This window comes from Felis catus, chromosome F2 (genome assembly GCF_018350175.1).
Source record: "Felis catus isolate Fca126 chromosome F2, F.catus_Fca126_mat1.0, whole genome shotgun sequence".
Lineage (NCBI taxonomy): Eukaryota > Metazoa > Chordata > Mammalia > Carnivora > Felidae > Felis > Felis catus.
Genome location: NC_058385.1, coordinates 45,774,214 through 45,800,420, shown reverse-complemented (window position 1 = coordinate 45,800,420; position 26,207 = coordinate 45,774,214). Strand labels below are relative to the sequence as shown.

Below are 26,207 nucleotides of genomic sequence, written 5' to 3'. Positions count from 1 at the left end.
CGGAAGCAGGCTCCAGGCTCTGAGCCATCAGCCCAGAGCCCGACGCGGGGCTCGAACTCACGGACCGTGAGATCGTGACCTGGCTGAAGTCGGGCGCTTACCGACTGCGCCACCCAGGCGCCCCTTCTGCAGCTGATTTAACTCATTACCCATTTGCCCACTACACTGGCTATACAGTTTGTTGTGGCTTTGCTCCTCAGTGAGGGGTTCCAGTGATCTGTGGTACCACAGAAAGGTTCATCCACAAGCACCAGCTTTTAAGTTTAAAATAGAATCTCTGGGGGCGCCTGGGTGGCTCATCATTTAAGTGTCCAGCTTCAGCTTAGGTCATGATCTCATGGTTCATGGGTTCGAGCCCCACATCAGGCTCTGTGCTGACAGCTCAGAGCCTAGAGCCTGGAGCCTGCTTCAGATTCCATGTGTCCCTCTCTTTCTGCCCCTCCCCTGCTCGCACTCTGTCTTTGTCTCTCTCTCAAAAATAAATAAACATTAAAAAAAATTTTTAAATAGAATCTGTTTCCTTTTGAACATTTCCTGCTACATTTTTAAAAAGCTACAACAAAATAATAGAAAAACATGTTAGTTCAAGTGGTTTTAATCTTGGCGCAAATGACCAGTAATAAGAAATTATGATGATCACTTAATAAAGAGTGGTGATGAATTTCACAAAGGGTCATTTATAAATGGTAAGCCAAACTTTACACTTTTACCACAAAATATGAAAATAATCCCTGGGACTCATGACAGGGTTATTAATTTTCCTTTTCCCTTTCTTTCACTCAGCGAGAAGCCAGCCTATGGGACATCATCCCCTCCTCTTTGTTTTTTCATCAGGAAGTATGTTAAATACCTTCCTTGGGATAAAGTGAATCTTGTCTTATATATCACCACACACATGATCCCAGGACCACAGAGAATACTCAGAGCTCATGTAAACTGGATACTTATACATTTTAAATCTGGTATAAATGGCTAGAGAAATTGAGTTCAGGAATGCTAACTATTCTTCTTCTTAGAGAACTAATGCATTGTTGGACAAAATGATTGCATATAAAAACTATAAAGTGCTATCTTCTTAGCACTGGAAAAGGCTGAATGGTTTTGTGACGGTTCATCTGTGTGTGTGTGCGTGCACGTGTCTGTGCACATATTGCAAACAGGACAAAATGTTTACATTTGTCCAAGCTGGTAAATCTATAGGTGTTTGATGTGTTATCCTTTAGATTTTCTGAACTGTTAATTTTTCCCCTGGATTTCCAGAAACAGTATGGAGAGTAGAAAAAAATTAAAGAAATATACTGTGAAAGTCTAGATTTTAAATGGTCACTTACACTTTGAAAGCATGAATATTATTAAAGTTACTTAATCATTTATCAGGTCATTTTTAAAATCCTTTAATTTTGAAATAATTTTAGGCTCTTAGCAAAGTTGATCTCGTTCACTCAGCTTCCCTTAAAGTTAACAATGTATGTAAACTATAGTACAATTATCAAAAGCCAGTAAATTAACCTCAGTACTATTAATTTATAGAGCTTATTTGAATTTCACATTTCTCCCCTCATGTCCTTTTCCTGTTCCAGGATCCATTTGAGGACCCCACACTGCACTGAGCGATTGTGTGATTAGGTCATTTTGACCCAGTGTATAACCTCTTCTACCTCCTTCCATTCAACAGCATGCTTTTCTTCCTGATTATTCCATTGGCCTCTTTCAAAAGTCTGTGTTTGTATTTTTAATTTCGGCTCTAGCAAACCCACGCGCAGATATTTAATTAAACTAAATGAGGTGTAACAACACTGAGAAGTAATTTCAGAAACAACTGGTACGATAAACAAATAATCTTGCTTGCTTTGCATCCTGACATACTTTTCACGGAGTGTAAAAACTTAGTTCAAGGAACAAGTAGTTTCATGACCTTTCAAATACTCCTTCAGAAGACTAATAAATGCAAACCACTTGTTTGGGAGAATGTTTACAAGATGCTGCCAGCCCTACGTCGTCAGTCTCTCCTAGACACTTGGTAAGGCTCCTATTCTTTACATGCTGACTATGCAAAATGCAGTCTAAATCAATGCTTCCGTGTGTCATGAGAAAGAATACTCAGTGAAGACATGTGCTAGCAAAACATATCCAGGTATTTTTTTATACAGCTGGAAATAATCTAAGGCTACTAGAAAATCAGCAAGCATGGGTTAGATACATCTATAGGTCAATTTGCATAATAGTGAAGCATCAGGGTGCCTCAAAAGGTGAGGAAGAAAAAAAATTTATAAAGGTCTATAAAGAGATGATCTGTAAAGAGATGACCATAAGTAACTAGATGACCAGAAAAAGATTTTATAAGTATGGTGCATAAAGAGATGATCAGGACACTTCTCATTTCTAGTTCCTTCAACTAATGATGCTGAAGTACATAAAAATGGCATTTGGGTATTTTAACCATGAAAAAAACCCCTTGTTTATCCCTCTTAATCAGAATATGTAAGCTGATCAGATTGTACTTAGTTACCTCCTATTTTGTAATATGCCTACATATTTGTACCTACTAATATAGTAAACTATAGAGTAAGATGAATGTATGGATCAAAACATAACAAAGTTGTCAGAGAACTACATGGATACTGATATTTATGTTGAAATGCTGGTGCTCTCAAAATTACTAAAAAGCCTAGCCACCAAAAAAAGAGCCCAACTGGTCATTGCTAACATGTATCCCATCCCATCTGATAACTTCTCCTGGGTGGGATTTCCAATCCCCAGGTACCCTCACCCAGTCACTCACCAGTGAGTAAAAGCTGACACCCCCCACTCTAACCCAAACCTCTTCTTTTAGCCATAATAAAATGACAAGCAGCAGAAACATGATATTTTTTTTCTTGCACGTAAAGAAAAAGGGAATCACTCATCAAAGGTGAAACTGTCTACTGAATTGGCTATTTATACTTGCCCTTTGCCTGGGAAAAGTATTTTTTGAGAAATGTTTTAGAACTCTTAGGTTCTAGAAAAAAACTAAAAACATCGAAGAGTAATGGATGATACACTTTGCCTCTTCCTTCTTCTCCAACCTGCCGCCATGCTCACTGTTTTCACAGTAGTGTCAGTTTGTTAGAAAAATAAAACTTGATTGGACCATGTGGCTCTGTTTTTTGTTTTGGTTTTTTTCTTCAGCAGACTGGCAGATCTGACTGTGCATATTGGAAAGTATATGACAACCTTCTTCCAGAGGAAAGAACAACAATAAATACATGCTTCAAAAGTTTCTTAGAGGAATACAGTAGCTGGTTAATTTAATTACATGAGGAAACTGCTGTGATTTTTTTTTTTTAAGTAAGTTGCATGGATGGAAGAACTGGCATAAACTTAAACAGTGTTGAAAGCAAAATGACTTGCTTAATAATTTACTACAATGGTTTAGAGATTGGTCTTGATCTGCATAATTCGGGTGTTTTAAGACTAGTATAACTGATGACCGAAAGCCAGGATACATGGTATAGCCCCCATTCCACCTCAGAATGTCCTTGGGCAAATCACTTAATCTTTCACCCTTAACTCAAGGAGGGAGTTAGGACTAGCTCAGTGGGCCTCAACCCAGGGTTCTTTGACCCTGAGGGAGTTCCACATAGTAATGGGGGTTCATGAGGTATTTTCAGTATTTCAAAGGGCCCGAAAGAAATCCTGGATCTATCTAAAACAGGCTCGGGAATGTATGAAAATTTTTCTTTTTGGTTACAGTCATATCAAGTTGATACAGTTACGTGAGCTATCTAATCCTAAATGCAATGTGTTTGGATCATGAGGTCTATGAGAGAAAAGGGAAAAGAGGGTTCTTGATAAAGAAAAGGATGATCTTTGGGGTGCCTGGGTGGCTCAGTCGGTTGAGCATCCAACTTCAGCTGAGGTCATGATCTCACAGCTCCTGAGTTCGAGCCCCGCGTCGGGCTCTGTGCTGACAGCTCAGAGCCTGGAGCCTGCTTCAGATTCTCTGTCTCCCTCTCTCCCTGACCTTCCCCTGCTGGAACTCTCTCTCTCTTAAAAGTAAATAAACATTTTTTTAAAAAAGGATGATCTTTAATATAATTTTAAACTAATACATTTCATGATCTATGACTTTAGTATTCTTGTGGTATGGGGAGAAGGAAGGGAAAGAAGATACAAAAAAACCCCAACATTTATAGAGGAATTAAATAAATTTGTGCCAAGAAATGTGTAGAGTACTCTGAGTTAATTATTTCACCTAATCCTTTCAAGAGGCCTGTGAATTAAGTATTTTTGCCTTCGTTTTGGAAATGAGCTGTGTTGTAACTTTTACCACGATCAACTGCCAGTAAGTAGCAGGGCTAGGATTCAGATTCTGTCTGCCTCCTTCCAGCACCAGGTTGCTCTATAAAAACTACTGCTATTAGTTAGCTCTTAGTAATTTCATTTTTCCAACTGGCAATAGGGTTGTGAATAAATGCTTTTTCCTGTCCTTAGCTGTCTTTCACGGCCTCAGTATGTTATGCCAACATAGCCTACAGGTCCAGAGAAGCCCAGCCAGAGAGCACAAGAACATCTAAGATGTGTCCTTAGTCACTCATCACTGACGAGGTTGCTTTGCCAGAAACTTTCCTAGCAAATAGCCTACTCATGGCTTATGTGGATGAGAGGGCAATTTGCTGTGACCACAGGCAAAAGTAAATGCTGTCACAGATTCAGTGGAGTGGGGGAAAGAGATTAATGCTAATCTTTTTCCACAGTCCTAGCACTGAGGGTTGTGACAGTTCTTGTCCATTTCACCTAATAGTGACCTATAAGGGGCTATCATTAGGATACGGAGGAGAAGCTATTAAGATCTCCAGGACTTAATTACCAGCTAAGACTGGAAACTTTCTTCTCTAAAAGCACTTCGCAGTGAGATATGTTTATGTCAACTGATAGCATTTTTGTTATCTCAAAATGTATCTAAAACTAGAGAATCATTCTTTACCGTACCTTTGTTAAAACTCTTTGGAGAAGAAATAAAAAGGATTTTTTTTCTACAGTACTTAAGATACAAAAAGTCCACTGCAATGGGACACAATTGTAAAATATATAACCTAAGGCCAACGGTTTTCTAGTTGTCTAGATTAAGTTTGGAATTTGGTAACTAAAAACAATAGAAGAAATAGACCAATTTAGCTCGAGACAGGACTGAAGGTGGATATACTTGGAAGAGTATAATTGTACTGGATTTCTCATTAGAAGGAGCAGAGTCCTAGGAAGACTTCACATTCCCCAAGAGAACCACATTTACACAATTAACAATTCTTTTGTTGGAAAAAAAGCTTTCATTATTGCATGTGGACACATGTGGGCTGCGTAAAAATATAAAAGATGTGTAACACACAGTAAACACAAAGTAATGATCTTAAACAGGCCAAATCCTTGAACTCGTCATTAATAAATGTCTCTCCTGCATTCAGCTACCCGGGTTGCTGGGAGCCTGTTTTCTTCAAGTACTTCAAACACTGAAATCCAGGAACATTTATTATTTTAATCCATTACAGGCAGTGCTTGATTTAACTTTATTGGTTGTGGTGGTGGTAGTGGTTATAAGTGGGGGTACAGCAATGTTCTTTTACACATCATTTCAAAAGGGCTTAATTATATTTTATAGTTTGGGCCAGGAATTCTGCTTGTTTTTTGTCTAACAAGGTTCAAATGGAGTTCAGGTCGATGATGAATCAGAAGAAAAAGTCAGAGATGGTTATCTCTCCGGGATGAGCTCATCTCCCCCTACGAAAGGCTGGGCAGGTACATCATGTTCACCACACCACAGCACATGGCAGTGCTCAGCATCCTAAGGTGGCTGCTTATTAGATGGTTTTTAACACATTAGAAATTCAACCCAGTGGTTATCTTCTTAATTTCTAAAGTTACTCTCCTATGTATTTTAAAGGCTTCCCACTGGAATCCAAAGCAGCTATAGTAACCACATAGCACTAAAACAAAAAATGTACATGAAGAACAATAATCACCTAAAAGACATTTCAAAAAACCCACACACCTTTTAAAACAGAAAAAATTAAGTATCCCAAGAGAAAGACCTAGAAGACTGCATTAATATAATTTGGTTAAACAAAAGAGTAAGTAACCGTGGTAAACATCTGAACAACATTTATCTCCCAGTGGGTTTTTTCTTTTAAAAAACAAAAGACATGCTTAATTTTTTACCTCTCTTTTTGAGGGTGTGAAAAAAAGATCTAAGATAACAATATTAATATTGCCTATGATTGTCCTAAACTCTGGTTAATCATACATTATGGTAACAATTCTGACAAGGAGCATAACATCTGTATGGTGGGATTTCTTCTCCACTGCATGTGATTTCTAAGAAGAGGACGAGAGAATTTTCTCCAAGAGAGTATCTTATACATTTAGGGTTTTTATTTCCCACCATATTAGAGAAATACTATGACACATTATATTGAAAAAAATCTGTGAGAATTTTACTTTTGCTAACTTATTTCTTGTTCAATTTTTAGAACTTCCTATTCTACTTCTTTTGAATGTCTCAATAGTCCATCAGTATATACAGAAAAATATCACTGTTGAAAAAAATCAGTAATCGATATAGGTAATTTAAGAGTAAAACAAGAGGGATACGCCAGTTCATCAGTAGCAACTTTGAACCTTGTTATAAAGTAATAAGAGGGAATCTGACCAGGATTAATAGTGGTACTCAGTTCTGAGATGAGGGGTGTCATGTTTCAGGGACTCTAGGCCATCTGTTCTGCCTGCCTACGTTTTACTTCTGCAAAACTATAAACGCACCTCTACCTCAGGGACTATAGAAAGGCATTAGAATTCTTCTGCTTTTCATTATCACAAGATTCAGTAACTCATTTCATTGTCAAGATAATCCCCTTTTACTCTTTCTTTTGCGCTTGCGGGGTATGCCAAAATGACAAATAAAATCCCAGATGTTACAGACCCAATGAGGTCTCCACCTTTCCTTGAGTGTTGGGTTTAAGCTACTTGGGACATAGTGTCAAAAATGACAGGACCCTGATGCCCACACCCAATATTCATTAAGGTTTGTTAGTGATTTGTATAGCTGTCTACAAGCTGTACTCCTACTTCAGTCCTCAGTGGTGGCTTGAAAGCTAAGTTTGTCCTCTGACTTTCACTGTCAAGGAATTCATTTCCTATTGTTCAGGCATTGGAAAGAGAAGCTGTTTCTTTCTAAAAGTAACAAAAGTCTTTGGGGTGTTGTAAATGGCTTGCTATTGCAACATATTATTTTAGGTAGTCATATCTAATTTAACGTTTTCTTTCCCCTTAGGCTTACTTGCATTTCTGCAGCATCCAACGCTACGACAACGCCTTAAGGATTTTCCTCAGGAGATCCAGTTAACCATGGAATGAAAAGCTGGAACTCCACTTTGTATCAATTAATGACTGGGTTTCACTTTTCAATACATAAAAAGGAACTTTAGGTTCTTTGCATTTGGTTGGTCCTGAATTCAGTGAACAAAAGAAGAGGCATTGGTGTACGTGAAAGATAATGTGGTTATGCTTTCTTCCTCTCTACTCTTGTTTATACACAAAGACAGTACATCTGGATGGCAGAGACTGGGGTAGTGAAAGTTATTTGAACTACAGCTCTTTGACCAAAAGGGGTTCAACTCATTGCTTTCTGCTGTGGATGAAAAGTCCCCTAAGTGCCTATGGAAGGAGGATCCTTGCAACTTTTCCCCAGTTCTGACTAAAATGCAAACCACGGTGGCCTCACTTAGGCTCTTCCCCCAACCCTCTGTGCCATCTAGCTTGTTCATACCCTATTTCCCTTTTCCTTATTTACATGGAAGTTGCTAATCCAAGTGTCCCTGAACAAGAGCAAGGCAGCCTAAAGGACAGCTATTTCACAGCCTGAATTGTGTACCCTTGTTTGCCAAAATCTAAGGAGTGCTGCCCTAATAGAGTCATAATTTACTCTGACAAGGGGAGCTAAAGTCTGCAGCTCACTCCCCACTCGGCCTGTGGAAAGTGCAGCACTACGTTCACAATTTATAGCTATATACTTATGGTTTCTCCAAAATGACATACTTCAAACGGCAAAAAGATTGTGTGTTGTGTGTGTAGGTAGGGGGAAGGGGATTATTTTTTAAAAGAACACACTGTAGACTGGGACGGATTTAATGGATAGCAAAAGAAATACTATCAGCCTTAAAATGTTTCAGAAAATAAGATATAATCTCTAAATGAGATTCACTGTTATTTTTTTTTCAATATTATATACCAACTTAAAAAAAATCTAAGCGTTACATCTACTAAAATCAGAACTTTAGGGACCTTTTACCAAAGACATATGGAAGAACATAAGTACTCCAGCAAAAATATGGGTTAGGTTATTTTAAGTCACTGTTACACCAGCATCTGCAGAGTAGAATTAAGAAAAAAATCAAGTCCCTTGAAACTCTTATAGTTTAGCGTCACAGGATAGGACGGAAGGCTAAGAAAAACTTGTAGATTTCCTTTTTTTTTTTTAAGTTGAAAATATTTAACCATTTCATTTTGTTTCAAATGATGAAAACATTTCAGTAAATAATTTGTACATATTTTGTTGCAAAAGCCAGTAAATGAACACGAGAGTGGTTCTCGATTTAAGTGTTATTATCAATGTCTTGGGAAGAAGATTAATTTTCCCCTGTCAGGCTTTTATCATTCCCTTTCCCTATACTCTTCTCCTAAACTTAGGATGGTTTAGATGATAAAAAATACAATCATTAGATGAACTCAAATATTTTTTTGTACCTTACAGACTATAACACATTCCCCATTGTGTTTCTCTAAATATTACTTAGAACATAAGATTCCTCTGGCATTACAAGTCTATTTCAGCCCCTAAATTAAAACTCATCTGGAAAGGACCGCTTTACCCTGTTTATATAACATTGTCACATAAAGAGTGTTAAAAAAAATATTTCACTAAAAATAGCTTGCGTAAGTTAGGGATTAGAGTAGTTTCTGCTGCTATAATTGTTCCTTTGTAGTTTTTTCCATGATGTTTTTGCAGTGTTTTTGACTGTGTTTATTAAAGTCAGCACATCAAAAAGGATCAAAGAGAAAGTGAGTGAGAACCAAAGAAACCCCAAGTGTGTTGTCTCATTGGGGAGTTATGCAGATTCGCATAAACAAGTGCAAATTGTTGAGGTTTTAATGAAAATTTTCTACAATTATTTTATCTTAAGTCATTCTATACAATAACATCTGTACAGCAGATGGCTATACTGTACCCAGGCAATGCTCCCTTTTCTTTCTCTGTTTAATAGTACATCTGAGATGACTACTTTTGTCACTGTGCTCAATTTGGTTCAGCAAATAATGTGAAAAGTGCAGCTGCTGCAGATGGTCACAATAGTTATATAAACTGTAAAATCAAAGACACAGTTAAGTATTTCTGTATTAGATTCAAACTATAAAACTCTGACATTAACTCTGTTGAGCTCAAAGATACACTATAAAAAAAGTTTAGTTCAGTGCAGAACGATGTCGCTTGCAGAATACGAAAAGAAATAGAACTACTGGTAAAAGGGGATTTTTTTTTTGTTTGTGAGGGATACTTTTTACCACTCATCAAAAATATACCTTGAACACAGATTTGAGTATATTTCATCCAGGTTGCAAAGCATGAATTTTTAAGATATTCAATATAATGAAATTAATGTTCAAAGCTTAAATTATATTTGACTTAAAAAGTTTTGCTTAGCTAAAAAATCAATTTTTGACAAATATGTAATAGTCTCTCAATTATAATTTCTCAGAAATCATCCATCAGCAATAACTAGAACTTACCCCAATTTTATTTAATTGTAATTAATTATTATTTTGCTGGCTTTGTTATCTTCTTAAACTGTTTGAGCATGCCACTACATTGAGGAGAATGTAGGGAAAACAGATTTGGTGTTAGTTATGTTCTCATAATAAAATTGTTCCTGTTAAATAGCTAACTTCAATTTGATTTGATTTGTTGACACAAGTAACTACTTTAGAACGTCTGTCGGCCATTACACGTTAGACTTGTATAAAGTATATCTTTGTAGGAGCTATAGTTTCTAATTCTGTGTTTAACTACATTGAAGCCCATGATTGTAAAAGGGATAGGGGTAGGTAGTTTTTCTGGTATGAGGGGGAAAACACAAGTTACAAAAGGAGAGTGAGGCTACTATCTTGTAGAGGTCAGTGAGAGGATTTTAACTACATTTTAGAGATGTTTACTGAGGACAAACACCATTAAAACTGGGTAAAATGAGTAGAAAATGAATAAAACAAGAAATGAGGATGAAAACAGAAAAGGACCTAGAATTGAGTATAGTCCATTTAAATTCTTTTCCTGTGTCTGAATGCTAACCTTTCCCTACTATGATTAAGGTACAACTGGAAAGGCGTGGGAACGGGCCCAACCTTGTCTGGCTTGCAATTTATTTGTGGATAAATCAGGCATTGTAGCCTCCAGTGTTTCATAGTCGTTCATGTCCCATGGACCTTACATTTTTCATTTCTAACTTTTAAGACAATAAAAAAAATACAGTGCTTTTAGCTGGCTTGGTCACAAATATTTCTGGTGAGAAAGAAATAAATCATCTACTTTTTGGCCTAAAATTTGTACTTCTCCACCATAAAACTTTCCCTTTATCTCTTAAACTACTGTGCCCAAAATGGCTATGTGGAACTAAGTTCCAGTGAGTCTCCAGCTGCCACTTAACTACTTCTTAGGAAGCAACTAAGTTGCGTATAGTTTCAGGATTTACTTTATCCCCTTTAGCCCCAATTCTTTCCTGCAAATTAAAGTGGAAAAAATGTTTCCCTTTTGCTACTTTTACTTTCAAAGTAAAATTTCTGGCACTGTGCCCCGAACTCCCACAGTAGCTAGCAGGTTCTGTGATTGAAAAGTGTTACTTCCTACCTGTACCTTGTCTTTCCTCTTCCCCTCCTCCCACTCCTTCTGCCTACACTTTGTGATTCAGTGTGAAAGAGCACATAGCACTTCAGTCATGGTAGCAAAAGAAGAAAACGTAGATGTCACTGCCCGTTAATTCCTCAGCTCTCCACCCATCAACGTTTGCAGAGTGCGTGCCACTCTTTGCTAGGTGAGGCACTGAAGCACAGCCTTTTCTCTGCCAGGTATTGCTGGCACCATCAGTGGTATTGTCCTTGCAAAGTTGAGACTTGGTTTCTATTACTATGCTTTGTGCAGCACACCTGCCACCAGAACAATTCTTCTCTTTTTAAATAAAGTGTGACCAGTGACCTAACACAGTCCATCAGAATCACCTGTAGAGCTTTTGGAATAGGTTTCTGGGCTCCATGCCCAGGGTTTTTGATTCAGTAGGTCGGGGGTAGGGTCTGAACACCGGCATTTCTAACAGGTTCCCAGGTGATGCTGATGCTGTTGGTTCTGAGACCACACTTTGGGAACCACTGCTCTAAGGGTTAACAAAACCTGATACTCCACTGTTCCATTACCACTATTCTAGGTAAAAAGAAATTTAGAAATGGATGGCTTTGGTTTTGTAGGCCTTTGTAGGAATATGCCTGAAGAGACGGATACGACTTTAATTCAGGGTGTTAAAATATTTAGGTTCGAAGGATTTGTTATAAAATTATCTGTTAAAATAAGGTCACAGACCAGAAATGTCTCTATTTGTAGTGGTCCTTCAAACTTTTAACCTCTATGAATCTTCAAAATTATGCACTTTCAGATGTTAACAAATCATATTATCATTCCCCTCTCCCCCTTTCTGTGACTTACCAGGTACTTTTTGTGCTGCTTTGACATTAAGGCTTCCACTGAGGGTTGATAAAGATGCTAACAGGCATGGTTTATTAGGATGGGGAACAGTTTCCATGGAGATCACAATCTGAGTAGTATGGACAGTGATTTTTTGAAAGCAAGAAATAGTTCTCCACAGGTTTTCTTGAAATGGAATCTTTTGTGCTCCAACACCATGAACTTTGGGTTTAGACAACTTTCCACGGTAACACTTGGAGGCTGGAAACTCATCCTTATTCAACATGGTGTCCAATGGGGCTGAGGTCTCTTTGCTGTGTACACTTCTTATCTTCTTTAAAAAATGGTTTATCTGATCCAGCTTGGTAAAACTCAGGTTGGCTTTCAAAGGCTTTGAGATATCCAAGTTGATATCTGCTACAGAATTAAAAAAGATAAGAAGATTGTTGAAGTTCTGTCATTGAATATAAGCCCTTCCTTCCCTGGCAAGCTCCTATTTAAGTTTCCCTGCACTTGCACAGCAGACTCATTAGGATGCCAGATGTTATCATTCTTTTACTCATCACTTAACTATTCTTTCCATGTAGTTACTCAAAGGAACACTTTCCCGGGACTACTTACATGCTTACCTTCCTGTTTCAGTCCATGTGACTGTTCCTGATAGACTGAAGGCCACCCATGGACATCTACTTCTGCCCTCTCACTCTGAGGCAAAATTAAGCAGCTATTTCAGTTTGTTACTGGAACTGGTGTTCTTTCTTCCAAGGCAAAAGGACACCTCCTAGTAACTGGCACAATGCTTGACACAAATATCAGTATTAAAAAATATCTGTCCAGGGGCGCCTGAGAAGCTCAGTAGGTTAAGTGTCCAACTTCAGCTCAGGTCATGATCTCATGGTTCATGAGTTGGAGCCCCGCATCAGGCTCTGTACTGACAGCTCAAAGCCTGGAGCCTGTTTTGGATTCTCTGTCTCCTTCTCTCTTTGCCTCTCTCCCCTCCCCCGTCTCTGTCTCTCTCAAAAATAAACATTAAAAAAAAAAACCACAACTAACTGAAGTAGCCTTTCCTTCTCTGATTGAGTATATGCAGAAAAAGTTTGTTTCCCCTTTGTGACCTGCTGCAAACCAGAAGAGTCCCTTTACATCTTTCCCTACATTCTGCATTCTAAAAAATTTAAACACCCCGTCGAATGAAGCAAGTGTAGACTGAGATCTCCTAAAACCTACAGTCCATTTTATATGTACCATACACCAGATGTTGTCCTTATTTGCTGCTTAGTTACCTCATATTAAAACTAACTAGCTTTAATTTTCTGTTTTTGCTTTCTTCTTACTTCTGTTTTCGTTATCAGTCAAGACATAAGACTATAAGCACCGTGAAGGCAGAACACATCATACATCATTATACATAGTGCCTGGCACGTTGTGTCTTGCCCATGTGTGAGCTTGACTTAACCTAACAAGTGTTCTTTTCACTGGAGACTGGGGATGTAATACAAGATATAAACCCAGATGAAGCTACTGGCAAGATCGTTAAGCAGATCAAGTTAATTTCTATACTTTTCTTCATAAGGAGGACCTTTTCTCACCTTCCTCAGCTTACAGTTTTCTCCTGGCCACCCAGGTTCCCTCAGGGTGTCATCCTTTTTAAGTGTGCCTTCCCATGTGTTTCTTTTAATCAGGCCCAGCAAAACTCTGAGAGTCCTGCTTCTAACTAGGTGTCCACTGGAAAGGATCAGATATCTAACTCGCCCTTTGCAATACTAAAAAGTCCCCTGCTCCCCTATTTTTTTTAAATAGAAATAACACCCTAACTTAAATGAATCATTTTTTCACCTCCTATTGACATGTTAACTCACACACCATACAGTTTACCTAGAGTGTACAATTCAATGGTTTCTTAGTAAACTCACAGGAGTGTGCAATTATTGCCTGTCTACTTCCAGAACATTATCATCGCCACACACAAAATAATCCCAGCCCACTTAGCAGTCCCTCTCACCCATCCCCTACCTCCAGCTTCAGGCAACCACTAATCTAACTTCTGTCGCCATAGATTTGCCTATTCTGGACATTTCATATAAACGGACTTATATAATGTCTTGCCTTGTGGGTCTGGTTTCCGTCAGTTAGCATAGCAAAAGGTTTTAAGGTTCGTTAATGTTGAAATATGTATTAGTACTTTATTCCTTTTTGTAACTGAATAATACTCCAACATATGGATAGACCCCATTTTGTTCATCCACTATCAGTTAATGGACACTTGAGTTGTTTCTACTTTTTGGCTATTATAAATAATGCTGCTGTGAACATTCACATACAAATTTTTATGTGATCATATTTTCAATTCTCTTAGGTATCTACCTAGGAGTGGGATTTCTGGGTTATATTTGGTTACAGTCATCTTAGTGGGTATACAGTGGTAGCCCACTGTAATTCTGATCTGTATTTCCCTAACACTGAATGATATTGAGCACTTTTTCATATGCTTATTGGCCATTTGTATATATTCTTGGAGAAATGTTTATTCACATGTTTTGCTCATTTCAAAATTGGGTTGTCTTTTTATTACTGAATTATACGAGTTCTTTGTATATTCTGGATACAAGTCCCTATCAAATAGAGGATTTGGAAATGTTTTCTCCCATTCTGTGGATTTTTTCAGTTTTTTTTTTTTTGATGCTATCATCTGTAGCACAGAAGACTTTAATTTTTGTGAATTTCAATTTATTATTTTGATTATGCTTTCAGGGTCCTATCAAGAAACCACTGCTAACCCAAAGTCATGAAGACTGACACTTACGTTTTATTTTACAAGTTTTTTAGTTTTACCTCTTACATTTAGGCCTGTGACTGTCCTTGCATTAACTTTTGAGTACTGTGTGAGGTAGGGGTTCAACTTCTTCCTTCTACTTGGGAGTTTCCGGTTATACCAGCACCACTTGTTGAAAGGCATTATTTTAGATTTGTAGGTTTGAGGGTACTGAAAGAAGCTGGTGGGTAAATACTTTAGGAAAACTGGATGGTTCGAATGACCCATACATTTATTTGCTCTGCCTACCCACCCTTTACATGGGCTTCCAAATTCCATGGCCTCACAGAAAATAATACTACCTTTTGCCACAATGAAAAAAAGAGGACAATCTTAATAGATGAAAGCACCAACAGGAAACCAAAACAAAGCTATAGCAGAAAGAAGACTCAAGTGTTGGGGCCAGAAGCCACCTGCTTTTGTCTGGATTCGTAATATGCACAACCTAAGCGAAGGGTCTGAAGTGTTCTTTCTGCAGCTCCAGACACAATTTAGTGATCCATTCAGGAAGTTGCCCAATATCCACCTAAACCAACTGCAAAGCCTAAGGGATCTATTTTCCCTGTCTGTAGACTGTCAAGTCACTGGTGGAATGCTATGTATGAGTTGCTGGCTACTACCTTGATATGGATCCTACTGTGGTCCCAGTGACTGTTTACATCTGTGGTTATTACCTTAACTTATCCTTTGGGACTTAGTCCTTGAGTCACTTCCTCCAGGAAATCCTTTTTGACCCCTGTGGCCAAGTAAGATGCTGCTCATGCAATGCTTCCAGAATACCCTGTGCATCGTGGTTCATCAGGCACCTGTTTATATTATTTTTATAGTTACCTTCTTATGTATCTGTCACAGTCCAGTGAACTGTGAGCTCCTGGAGAGTAAGGGCTGTCCTACATCTTAATATTCTGAGTGTCTAAACTACTGTCCAGTCCACAGTGAGTACTAAATGTGTATTTAATGATATAATGAAGGAAAAAATGAATGAATCTTTCCTTTCTACTGAACTCCCATAGTCTCATCCTTTTATCCAAAACAATCCATTAACTCCTCTTGGGCGTGCTATATTCCCTGTTGCAGTTAATGGCTCTATAATCTACCAAGTGGCTCAAATCAGAAATCGGACTTTTTGACTCATTTCATGTCCTCTTTTCCTGGTCCAAATCTACTCAATGATTAAGTTCAACTTCCAAAATATTGCTTGAAACCAATCTTCTTCTCTCCAGCATTCCAGCCACTCCCCATTTTTTTTCCCCTCCATGGCTTTGATATTGTTCAGCTATTATAAAGCCGCCTAAATGATCTGTCTAGACAATTCCTGTTAATCCAGTCTCCAGAGTAATTTCCAAATGATTTGTTTCAAATGTGATCCTGATTGGCTCACTCCTGTTTAAAACTCTTTAAGGGTTCTTCTTTACCTGTGGTACAAAAGACCATGCTCCTTAGAATGGAAAAAAAAAAAAAAATCCCTGCCTTTCTTTATCTGCAGCCATTCTCCTCCTTGCACATTAAGGTTCCAGAAATATCACAGAGTTTATAAAGCCCACTTCCTCCAGCTCCTGCTATGTTATATCACTAGGCCTTTGCTCAGATTGGTCCTTTGTCTACTGTACTCTTTCTCTGCCTAATGCCTAATCTTCAGGATAGCGCTCAGCATTTTCTGCAAAAAGTTGATCCACAAACCTAGCCTTGCACAAGTATCTTTTTATGAGATTATATCTTCCACCAATGAAGAAGTTCCTCGAGTGCCTACTTTTCATCATTAATATGTAGCACTGGGCCTTCCACTCAGCACGAAGTACGTTTGGTCTAATCATGCTGGAGCACTGCCAAACGTTCTAATCTGGTTCTGTGGTAGGCAGAATTCTAAAGATGACTCCCCTGCCCAAGATGTCTCTCCCCGGGTTATTAAATCAAACGCTACTTTAGGTACGGTTGTGCTGTGAAGGGATTTTATACTTGTGATAAAAAGACTAGCTCAGTTGAATTTAAAACACAGAAATTATCTGGTAGGCCTAGATATATAAACCCTTTAATATATAAACCCTATATATGAAGGAGGCAGAAAGGGAAGTCAGAGAGATTTGAAGCATGAGAAGGGCTCTATTATATGTCATTGCTGCTTTGAGGATGATGGGGGTCAGGTGAAAAGGAATTAGAGGCCCTAGAACTGAGGGAAACCCTGGCCGACAGCTAACAAGTAATTAGGTACCTCAATCCTACAACCACAAGGAACCAGGTTATGTGAACAACTAGAATGAGTTTCTTCTCTGGAGCTCCCAGATTAAAGCCCAGTCCAACTGACATCTTGATTTTAGCCCTGTGACATTCTGAGCAGAGAATCCAGCAGAACCCACATGGACTTCTGACCTACAGGATTATGAGATAATAAATTTATGTTGCTGCATGCCACCACATTTGTAGTTAATTTATTATCCATTAACAGCAAAGTAACACAAATTCCACATGTATATTTAGTTACACAACATTTCCAGTTTCTAATGGGAGTATAAATTAAGTTTCAAGGCCTAGGAATGTTTGCCTCGGCTTCTTTTTTATCTTTTCTCTCAAAGCAAAAATATCTAATATACCTTGTTCTTCATTAGTTGCCAGTTCCCTTTCTTTAAAAATTATTTAAGGATTCCAGGAAAGATAGAATCCTGTCCCTCTCACGCTAAGCAGATTCAGAAGCTGGAGAGAATGCAGTTATAAAACTTACACAGAGTAGCGATTTGAGGATGCTGGAAAGTAAATGCTAACAGGAAGACTGGAAAAGATGACTAGATTGGAAAATACCATCAAAATAGAAATGAGTTTGTAATTTTTCTTCCTGTATCCCCCAGCCTGGACTCAAGGTAGTCCAAAGTGAGCGTGAGGTGTGGAGAGAGCGAATACTAGGAGAAATCCTCTGTTTCTGGCTTTAGGAAGTGAGAAGAGAATTCTTAGTGCTCGCAAGAGGGTCTATGAAAATCCTTTTTTTTAATCTTCGTTTTCTTCATTTTCTTGTGCCACAGAAAACAGAAGAGGAGAGAACACTACTCAATTCATTTTTATGAAACCATCATTATTGATACCAAAGCCAGACAAAGACAGTAAAACTAACCTTAAGAACAGAGACATAAAAATTCTCAAAAAAAAAAAAAATTAGGAATCACATCCAGCAATACATAAAACTAATAACATACCATGACCAACAGGGTTTATGCTAAGAGTACATGGTTGGCTCAATATTAGAAAATCAAAGTAATGATGTTGGGGCAACTGGATGGCTCAGTCGGCTGAGCAGCCAACTTTGGTTCAGGCCATGGTCTCGCAGTTCATGAGTCTGAACCCCACATCAGGCTGCACTGACAGCACGGAGGCTGCTTGGATCCTCTGTCTCCCTCTCTCTCTTTCAAAAATAAATAACCATTAAAAAACCCCACAACAAAGTAGTAATGTTAACAGTTAAAACCAAACAAGCAAAAAGATGATACGGAAAATGTTTTGAAAAATTCAATATCCATTTATAAGAACTCTTAAGAAACTATCAGTAGAGGGGAACTTCCTTAATCTGATAAAGTTCATAGGTGAAAACCTACAGCTAAAATCATATTTAGTCATGAAGGGTCAAATGCTTTTCCCCTAAGATCAGAAACAAGGCAAGGATATCCATTTTTACTACTTATACTCAACATAATATTAAACATCCTACCCAAGAGCAATAAGGCAAGAAAGAGAAATAAAAATAAAGATTGGAAGGGAAAAAATGTCTCCACAGATGACATGATTGTTCACGTAGAAAACTCCATGGAACATATAGAAAAAATTCCTAGAATTTATAAGTGAATTTGGCAAGATTTTAGAATACAAGATTACCACATAAAAACCAATTCAGTTTCTACAAAGTAGCTATGTGAGGTTGGAATAAATTTTTTTTAAATTACATTTATTATAGTTCTAAATAAAATAAGTACTTAAGTATGAATCTAATAAAATACATACAGTATCTATATGCTGAACACTACAAAATGCTAATGAAATACCAAGAAAGATTTAAGTAAATAGAGACACATACTGTATATATATTCATGGACTGGAAGACTCAACATAGTAAAGATGTCAATCTTCTCCCAACTGATTTATAGATTTGAAACAATTCCAATCAAAGTCTCATTAGTACTTATTCAGATACAGAAAAGCTGATTATAAAATTTATACAGGAGAGCAAAGTAACTAGAATACCAAAAACACTTTTGAAAAAGAAGAGTAATACTGGAGGACTTACAACATTTTAAGACTTAGGATGAAGCCACTGTGATCAAGACAGTATAGTCTTGGAGAAGGGATATACACATATATCAGTGGAAGAAAACAAAAATAGAGTCCAAAAAAATGTCAAATGATTTTTGGAAAAGGTACAAAGGCAATTCAACGAAGTAGAATAGTTTTATTAAAAAACGGTGCTGGACATCCACATGCGGGGGGGGGGGGGAGGGGGAAGGGCCTGAACCCGATTTTATACCATATACAAAATTAACTCAAAATGGATCACACATCATGGATCTAAATACAAAATATAAAATTAAATTAAGTTTTTAGATGAAAACATAGGAGAAAAATCTTCCCAGTCCTTGAGTTAGGCAAGGTTCTTATATATAGTACCAAAAAAATTATATTCATTAAAAAAATTATAAATTGGACTTCACTGCTAAGAACTTTTGCTCTGTAAAAAGTTTTTATTTAGAGACTAAAAAGAACAAGCTATGTACTGGGAGAAAGTTGCTTATCTGACGATAGATTTGTATCCAGAATATAATAAAGAACTTTCAAAATTCAATAACAAGGAACAAACAGCCTAATTTTACAATTGGCACAAGGTCTGAATTGACACTTCACCAAAGAGGTTGCATGAATGGCAGATAAGCACATACAAAGATGTCCCACATCATTAGTCATTAGAAAAGTATAAATTAAGTTTAGAATGACTAAAATAAAAAAATACTGACAATATAGAGTGCTGTAGAGAAGCTGGAGCTAGTGGAATTCTCCTGCATTGCTGGTGGGAGTGCCAAAGGACACATCCACTCCGGAAAACATTTTAGCAGTTTCATATAAAATTTATATGACCTAGCAATCTCACACGTAGGTATTTATCATAAAGGAATGAAAACTTATGCTCACACAACTTACACACAAATGTTTAAAGTAGTTCTATTCATAATCACCAAAATTGGAAAACAACTTAGATGTCATCCAATGGATGAACTGTTAAACTATAGGACCCCCACATAATGGAATGCTACTCAGCAATAAAAAGGAATATGCTATTGTTACATGCAACATCTTGGTTGAGTCCCAAGTGAAAGTGAAAGAAGCCAGTCTGAAAAGGCTACATGCTACAGGATTCCATTTGTAGGACATTCTCAAAAAGGCAAAACAAACAAACAAAACCCCTTAAAGTGATGGAGGACAGTAGTTATCACAGATTAGGGTTTGGGGGAGGGTGTGATTATGAAGAAATGCCATGAAAGGTGTTGTTTTGGATGATGGAACTGTTCTATACCCTGACTGTGGTAGCAGTTACGCAAATCTGTGTATGTATTCAAATTCACAGAACTGTACACCAAAAAGGACAGTTTTATTGCATATTAATTAAAAAAAAATAAAACACAATGTTATTTCAATGCCTTTGTCATGTGCATGATAGAATATTTTTCTTCCATTCCATTGCATTATTTTTTAGTCTCACGTGTGTTTCTCAAAATGCCAAACGGCTTGAGTATGTCCATGGCTCTTATATGTAGCAGAAACCTACTTTAGGCCTAAGCGTTAACCAAACGTGTACTAGGTTAGCTTTTTAGGTTTGCTTTCCTAAACCTCTCCATGACCCCTCCAACCAGGTACTAAGTAGAACGCTCTCATACCTTTAATGGTGAGATTACAGGTGGCCCTTCTACAGAAAGTGAAAAAGATGGAATACAACTTCTAAATGTTAGGAAGACGCAGGACAGTTCCTGATCTTACTAATACCAAATGTGGCACATGAAAATTAGGCGTTTTAACAGCTAGACTAGAGTCAGTTAAGCCAGCAAAATTCAAAAGCACAGGTCACTTTGGTGCTACCTAAAGCAGTTTCATTCACAAGAGTGAATATATTCTTTCATAGGACTTGGCTTATATTATAAAACATATTTTAAAAGGTTTTATTTTTGTCAGTAAAGTTCAAATGCTGGTAATTCAGATAAAGAAATGTGTACTAAAATCTAATCAAATTGGTGAATTTCAAGTATGAATCTATTTGATGCACATAATTGACCTTATTTTACCAAATATAACTTCTTCTTTGAATAGCCTTAAATCAGAAAGATCCATTTCCAAAAGCAACATGGAGGACAGCCCATAATATTTATTCAATACAAATCTAACAGCTTGAAATGAAGATGGAAAATACATAATGATTTACAGTTTCTTGTCTTCTCCTATTTTTAAAAGTCATGAATCTCTATTAGGTTACTAGTTACACATAACAATTAATCAGGACTCAACGAATCCTAGGAAAAAGACGTTCTGAACCAGTATCTTGGATCTCCCTCTCTCATACAGTTTGTCCCAAGAGTGTCAGTGTGATTTTAAACTTGAATAACTTTAGAAGCATAAATGCTACAGAATTATTTTAAACATATTTTGAAAGTTTAATTACTTAAATTTCTTATATTTATTTCATGAATTTGAAATGTGAATTTTTAACGTTAATTTTCTGTGGTGTTGGTTTCTGGAACACCCTTTCTCAGACCAGCAGATTGGTCAAGGAGGGCTTCTTATTTGGATACTCTGGTCACTTGATTTATCCTTCCTGTGGGGTCATGTCAAAACTGAGATGTATGCATCAAAACTTCATTTGGGCGATCTTAAACTTAGGAGTACAATCTCTCAATTACTGAACAGTAGCTGATGAAAGCTTTCATAAAGTTTAAAACTCTAGTAGAGCTATATATACATAGCACAAGACAGCTATTGTTAACTTTTTATAAGAAACAAATTGATATTTAAAACATTTAAGTAATTTACCTTAAAATTTTTCTTTTATGTTTGCTTGCATGCAGTGCAACCTCTGTGCATGGTGTCCCCCACTGGGATGCACAGTTCCTTGTGCCTGTTCCCCTAGAGCTAGATCTATGAGTAAACAGGATGCTGGGGAGTCCCATTAGGGCAAGATGGACAATCCTAGAAAGCCAAGAGCCCCCAAAGCAGGGCTGAAATGAGGCTATCCTGTAATACCAGCTATTGCTTTCAAAAGTACCAGCTCCACCAAGAGACAGGAAGCACGCACCCTGATACAGTGCCCTTTACTGTTGTGTAAAGTCCATCAACACGTATGAATCCTTCAAGTAAAATCATGAAGCTACCGTCACATCTAAAAATGTGACAAACTGAGATCAGGAACACGACATGGATGTCCACTCTAACCACTGTGGTTTAACATAGTGTTGGAAGTCCTAGCATCAGCAATCAGACAACAAAATGAAATAAAAGGCATCAAAATTGGCAAAGAAGAAATCAAACTGCACTTTTCACCGAAGACATGATACTCTACATACAAAACCTGAACGACTCCACCAAAATGCTGCTAGAACTGATACATGAATTCAGCAAAGTTGCAGGGTACAAAATCAGTGTTCACAAGTTGGTTGCCTTTCTATACACCAATAATGAAGCAACAGAAAGAGAAATTAAGAAATTGGTCCCATTTACAGTTGCACCAAGAACCATAAAATATTTAGGAATAAACCTAACCGAAGATATAAAAGATCTATATGCTGAAAACTATAGAAGACTTATGAAGGAAATGGAAGAAGACACAAAGAAATGGAAAAACATTCCATGCTCATGGATTGGAAGAACAAATACTATTAAAATGTCAATACTACCCAAAGCAATCTACACTTTCAATGCAATCCCAATCAAAATTGCACTGGCATTCTTCTCAAAGCTAGAACAAACAATCCTAAAATTTGTATGGAACCACAAAAGACCCCGAATAGCCAAATATTGAAAAAGAAAACCAAAGCTGGAGGCATCACTTTAGCCTCTACTACAAAGCTGTAATCATCAAGACCGTATGGTATTGGCACAAAAAAACAGACACATACACTAATGGAATAGAATAGGGAAGCCAGAAATGGACCTACAAATGTATGGCCAACTGATCTTTGACAAAGCAGGAGAGAGTATCCAATGGAAAAAAGACCATCTCTTTAGCAAATGGTGCTGGGAGAACTGGATAACAGCATGCAGAAGAATGAAACTAGACTACTTCTTATACCATACACAAAAATAAAATCAAAATGGATTAAAGACCTAAATGTGAGATAGGAAACCATCAAACCCCCAGAAGAGAAAGCAGGCAACCTCTTTGACCTTGGCTGCAGCAATTTCTTGCTCGCACATCTCCAAAGGCAAGGGAATTAAAAGAAAAATGAACTATTGGGATCTCATCAAGATAAAAAGCTTCTGCACCGCAAAGGAAACAACCAACAAAACTAAAAGGCAACTGACAGAATGGGAAAAGAGATTTGCGAATGACATATCAGATAAAGGGTTAATATCCAAAATCCATAAAGAACTTACCAAACTCAACACCCGAAAAACAAATAATCCAGTGAAGAAATGGGCAGAGGACATGAATAGACACTTTTCCAGAGAAGACATCCAGATGGCCAACAGACACATGAAAAGATGCTCAACATTGCTCATCATCAGGGAAATACAAATCAAAACCACACTGAGATACCACTTCACACTGGTCAGAGTGGCTAAAATTAACTCAGGAAATAACAGATGCTGGCAAGGATGTGAAGAAATGGGAACGCTCTTGCACTGTTGGTGGGAATGCAAACTGATGCAGCCGCTCTGGAAAACAGAGTGGAGGTTCCTCAAAAAATTAAAAATAGAAATACCCTATGACCCAGAAATAGCACTACTAGGAATTAATCCAAAGGATACAGGAGTGCTGATTCATAGGGGCACTTGTACCCCAATGTTTATAGCAGCGCTTTCAACAATAGCCAAATTATGGCAAGAGCCTAAATGTCCATCAACTGATGAATGGATAAAGATGTGGTTCATATATACAATGGAATACTACTTGGCAATGAGGAAGAATGAAATCATGCCCTTTGCAGCAACATGGATGGAACTGGAAGGTATTATGCTGAGTGAAATAAGTCAGTCAGAGAAAGACAGATATCATGTTTTCACTCATGTGGATCTTGAGAAACTGAACAGAAGACCATGGGGGAAGGGAAGGGGAAAAAATAGTTACAAACAGAGAGGGAGGGAGGCAAACCATGAGACTCTTAAATACAGAGAACACGCTGAGGGTTGATGGGGGGTTGGGTGAGGGAGAGGGGGAAATGGGTGATAGGCACTGAGGAGAGCACTTGCTGGGATGAGCACTGGGTGTTGTATGTAAGCGATGAATCATGGGAATCTATCCCTAAAACCAAGAGCACACTTTACACACTGTACGTTAGCCAATTTGACAATAAATTACATTAAAAAGAAAAATGAAAAAAATATAAAAATGTGACAAATTTAACAAATTTGTATTGTTACATTTATTACGCAGTGCCTCTAAAACTTTCACATCTTTGAACTAGCAGTCACTTTTTGGGGGAAGAAAATTAGCGCCTTTAATGTAAATATTTTCAGTCTCATAATGACAGGAAGATTATTTTTATAAATGTGAAAAATTATGCAACAAAAAAGTCTGGCATGTTTAAACATAAAAAAATAAAAATAAAAACTGAGCAATATATTTTCTGGTATTTATACTTAAAAATTGATGAAACGCATTAACTTCACCATTAAGATGAAAACATTAATAAAAATGGACTAGAAAAGTTTTATTCAACAGAGACATAGCGGAAACTATATAGAATAATGTTTTATGAGAACTGGAAATATACCTGGATAAAGAACCAGGCATAGATTGTTAAGGTGGATTTTATTCGAATTATTACCAGATTGTTTTAAAAAGGTTGAGAATTTTTTCATAATCCTCATTGAATTTTAATAAATAGATTACTTTCAAAGTTTAGGTTTTAAGAATATGCAGTAACAGAGAATCTCCCAGTTGAGTCATCTATTTCTCTGCCAGATATAATTTCTCACCATCCCCAGAACACATTCCATATCTTTAAGTTACCAAGTAAACCCATGCCTGTCAATTATTAGATTCTAATTACCTTTCAAAACTTTCTGAACAGCTACCAGGAAACAGAATGATGAGATGACTATTGAGTTAAAAGGAGATTAGACAAATACAAATAAATTACACTTATTTTATGTTCCTATCACCCTAGGAGATGACTTAATAGTGAAAGGAAAAGAATCATATTGTAGTAATGAAATCAGAGAGCAAATTCAAGCCCCAGAGGTGATTCCCCTAAGTTTATGTTAATACACACCTTGTGGGGGACCAAACATCAACTGGAAAAGTTTCCTGAAAACTGTTCCAGCTATTTTCTCATTTAAAATGTTCCAACTTTACTTGACCCATTAGTCATCATATTACTTACATTTATGATGTATTTTGAAATCTATTACCAAAAACCCAATGGATTCAATATGTCTTGTTATACCCAAATCATAACATTTATGAAAGAAAACCTCTTTGTTAAGTGTTTCTTCCTTTGGAATTTTATTTGTAAAAGATATAAATATATGTATTTTTTTTTTTAGACAAGCAAGCCTTGCTAAAAAAAACAGTCAGTGCATATAGGGTGGTGGCTACGTATAGGCACAGGGATGATGGTGCCCCCGTGCCATTTTAGAGAGGTAAATGCAAAACACAGAACAAATCTATAATCAAGCTTCATTTTATGCATTATAGCATCTCTAATAAAAAATATTTTTTTATTATTAGGTCATAGTACATTTTTTTCTCTTATTCAGCAGTTCAAATTGAGATTTTTGTGACAGTGTCCACGTAAATGTATTCCTGATGATAATGGACAGTGGAGACTGAGTATTCACAGGTGTGAGAGCTGGCAAACCTGGAAAGTTGCCCATGACAATGAGATCAATGTGTTTTTACTGAAGGTGTGAAGTGTAAAGACCTCAATGGTGGCAGATGTGAGTGCTTCAATTAACAACAGTATATCAAGTGGAACTGGGTACAAACAAGCGGTCACACGTGCTGCCCAGACACATGGACTGACACGTGTTCTTGACTGGGTCAGCCAGCAGCAGCTCATGGTGAGTACAACCGGCACGTGAGCATCATCACTACTATTATTACTCATGCACACATTCTTATGATCACACACTGAGTTTTTGACTATATTGTATCTCCCCAAAAGTGCTTTGATTATAGGGGAATTGTACTGGTTTTCTAAAATGAATGCATTGAACTCAACTTATCTAAATGAACTTCTTTCCCTCTAAATAGGCATCAAAAAGGGCTAAGCACATTCTACTGCTCTAATAATTCTGGCAGCTCTTTGCTCTTCTGGCGTCCGTGTTCTTTTTTTATTTTTATTTTGCTTTTCTCGGTGATGGCACGTACTCATCCTTGGTTGGAGACGGCAGAGCTGCCTTTTGGGAACAGCCAAATCTTGTTTTGAGATAAGGGAACAAGGATTCCACAGTGAGGGAAGATTA

At 37.3% G+C, this 26,207-nt stretch overlaps 1 protein-coding gene across 8 annotated transcripts in view; it reads right to left on the bottom strand.

Annotated features, from left to right (window-relative positions):
- VPS13B (vacuolar protein sorting 13 homolog B) overlaps positions 1 to 26,207 on the bottom strand; it is an 804,655-nt gene that overhangs the window by 151,077 nt on the left and 627,371 nt on the right. For 7 of the 8 annotated variants that reach the window (XM_023248520.2, XM_045050210.1, XM_023248522.2 and 4 more), the window contains one exon: positions 11,774 to 12,169. In XM_023248520.2, coding sequence (XP_023104288.2) covers positions 11,774 to 12,169 — 396 coding nt within the window. The remainder of the gene's footprint in view (positions 1 to 11,773; positions 12,170 to 26,207) is intronic. The other variant, XM_023248521.2, reaches the window with a different exon arrangement.